Source organism: Musca vetustissima, unplaced genomic scaffold, assembly GCF_032173495.1.
Source record: "Musca vetustissima isolate MV318-11 ecotype Yass unplaced genomic scaffold, APGP_CSIRO_Mvet_v1 utg246890, whole genome shotgun sequence".
In the NCBI taxonomy this organism is placed as follows: domain Eukaryota; kingdom Metazoa; phylum Arthropoda; class Insecta; order Diptera; family Muscidae; genus Musca; species Musca vetustissima.
Genome location: NW_026875018.1, coordinates 1 through 1,778, shown reverse-complemented (window position 1 = coordinate 1,778; position 1,778 = coordinate 1). Strand labels below are relative to the sequence as shown.

The 1,778-nt window shown below is 33.1% G+C and overlaps 1 protein-coding gene across 1 annotated transcript; it reads right to left on the bottom strand.

The window, feature by feature from the left end:
* Nucleotides 1-439: 439 nt before the first annotated feature.
* LOC133337534 (angiopoietin-related protein 1-like) lies at nucleotides 440-1,374 on the bottom strand (the record flags this gene model as incomplete). The annotated part of the gene is made up of 3 exons (XM_061545752.1): nucleotides 440-868; nucleotides 1,162-1,242; nucleotides 1,354-1,374. Coding segments are annotated over 3 exons (531 nt in total), but the record flags the coding sequence as incomplete, so codon positions are not given.
* Nucleotides 1,375-1,778: the final 404 nt, after the last annotated feature.

The window sequence follows — 1,778 nt, the reverse complement described above, 5'->3', positions numbered from 1 at the left end:
TACCGTAAAAATAATTTATAACTACATGCCGGTTATAACGACTGTATCCAAAGTCAAGAGAAAGTCTGCCCTTTATTTCATATCGTTTATAATGACATAAGCGGTATGTAGCGATCAATTTCGCCGGTCCCTTGGCTGTCGTAAACCTTAATCTTTGGATAATGAAAAGAAATGGTTAATACTTTTTAAATATAAGAATCGACATTTTTATTATTTGTTTTTTATATTTACTATATTGGACTCAAACATATTCTTATAAAGGTTTTTCTCTAATTTGCATTTCAGCATACTTATACGAATAAAAATGAGTGTTTTTCCAATGATACCAAGTAATGCCGAGTGTTTTTGCATCTGCCTCGCTTTTATATGGGCCAAATAGGTTACTGCAAAAAAAAACAAAGTTACAAAAAATGTAAAGTAATAATAATACGTTGCATACCTGTGAAAACAATTGTTATACCACCAGTTACCTTTATAAACATAGGCACAATTACCGTCATTTTTCTTGTCATTATCCTCATCAAAGGTAGTAAACTTCTGTCCTTTACTGTATGTCATTGCATCACCAGCATTTCCGCTATAATTGCCTAGCAACATCAGTTCGTATTTTTCTGATTTATCAGCAATTCGAAAGCCATCATAGATGGCATAACGTTCTTCACCCTCCCAATCTTTTAAAATCACTTTTAATTCGACATCGGGAACAGTTGTCGTTAATTTATGCAATTTGTCTAGTCCAATGAAGAATTCGCCATTAGGTGGATTTCCAAAGCCTTTTACAAATTGACTCCAACTACGGTAAAAATTGACAGAACCATCCATTCGTCGGAGAATTGTTGTCCAATTTTGTAAAATCTCAACGTTTTTTCTAGAATAAAAATCGATAAAAATTAGTTTTAAGAGAAGAAGTCGAAAACATATAGTCTATCAGCAAAAAAGTAAAAGAGGACCGAACCATCCACAATGCAAATTTTGAGTCAATTACTTGGATTTCTACATTTCTTAAATTTGGACCTAAGGAGGACACTCGGACTGACTGAACACCCAAAGGGCATTCGGATAAATGTAATCCAGAATATACAAGTCATGGGTTGAGGATGTACTTCGGTTGGTAAAAGCGACTAATAAAAGCTTACTAATTATAAATAGTTTCATACATACGTATAAGCTTCCTCCGAAGTGACATCCATTCTCGATACGTGCTCCAGTATTTTCTTAATATCCTTTTCTTGTTCGTGTTGCCTGAAAATAGAGAATGCCATTTTAGTTCCGTAGAAAATTTGAAGTCACTTAAAAGATTGAGGTATTATTTTTATCCATTGTACGGTGTATCTTTAATAACAATATCACTACCTTTTGTTCAATTCGTCAATTCTGAAATGAAAAAGAAAACGCAGTTATTTTAAATATTAAAACCTTTGCTTATTTTGAGTCGTAATAAAATATTTACACCCAGTGAGCGGGTGTAAATATTGTAAATAAATATTGTGTAGGGTATCATATGGTCGGACAGGGCCGACCATATGATACCATACACAATTACTACGAAAATCTAACATTATGCGGTTCTATATTCTGAGCATTGTAAAATTTCGCGATATGTTCACCCTCTACATCGATTATAGGTCAACAGCTCCACTTCCTAACCCTGACATATTTTGCAAATCTAGTTTTCCACTGTATTTAAAGTATACAAAGTATTTAAAAGTTTGATCTTCTGCATATAATAATGACTTCTAGAGCGACTAGGAAATCTCACAAAAATAAAGTTTTCGGTT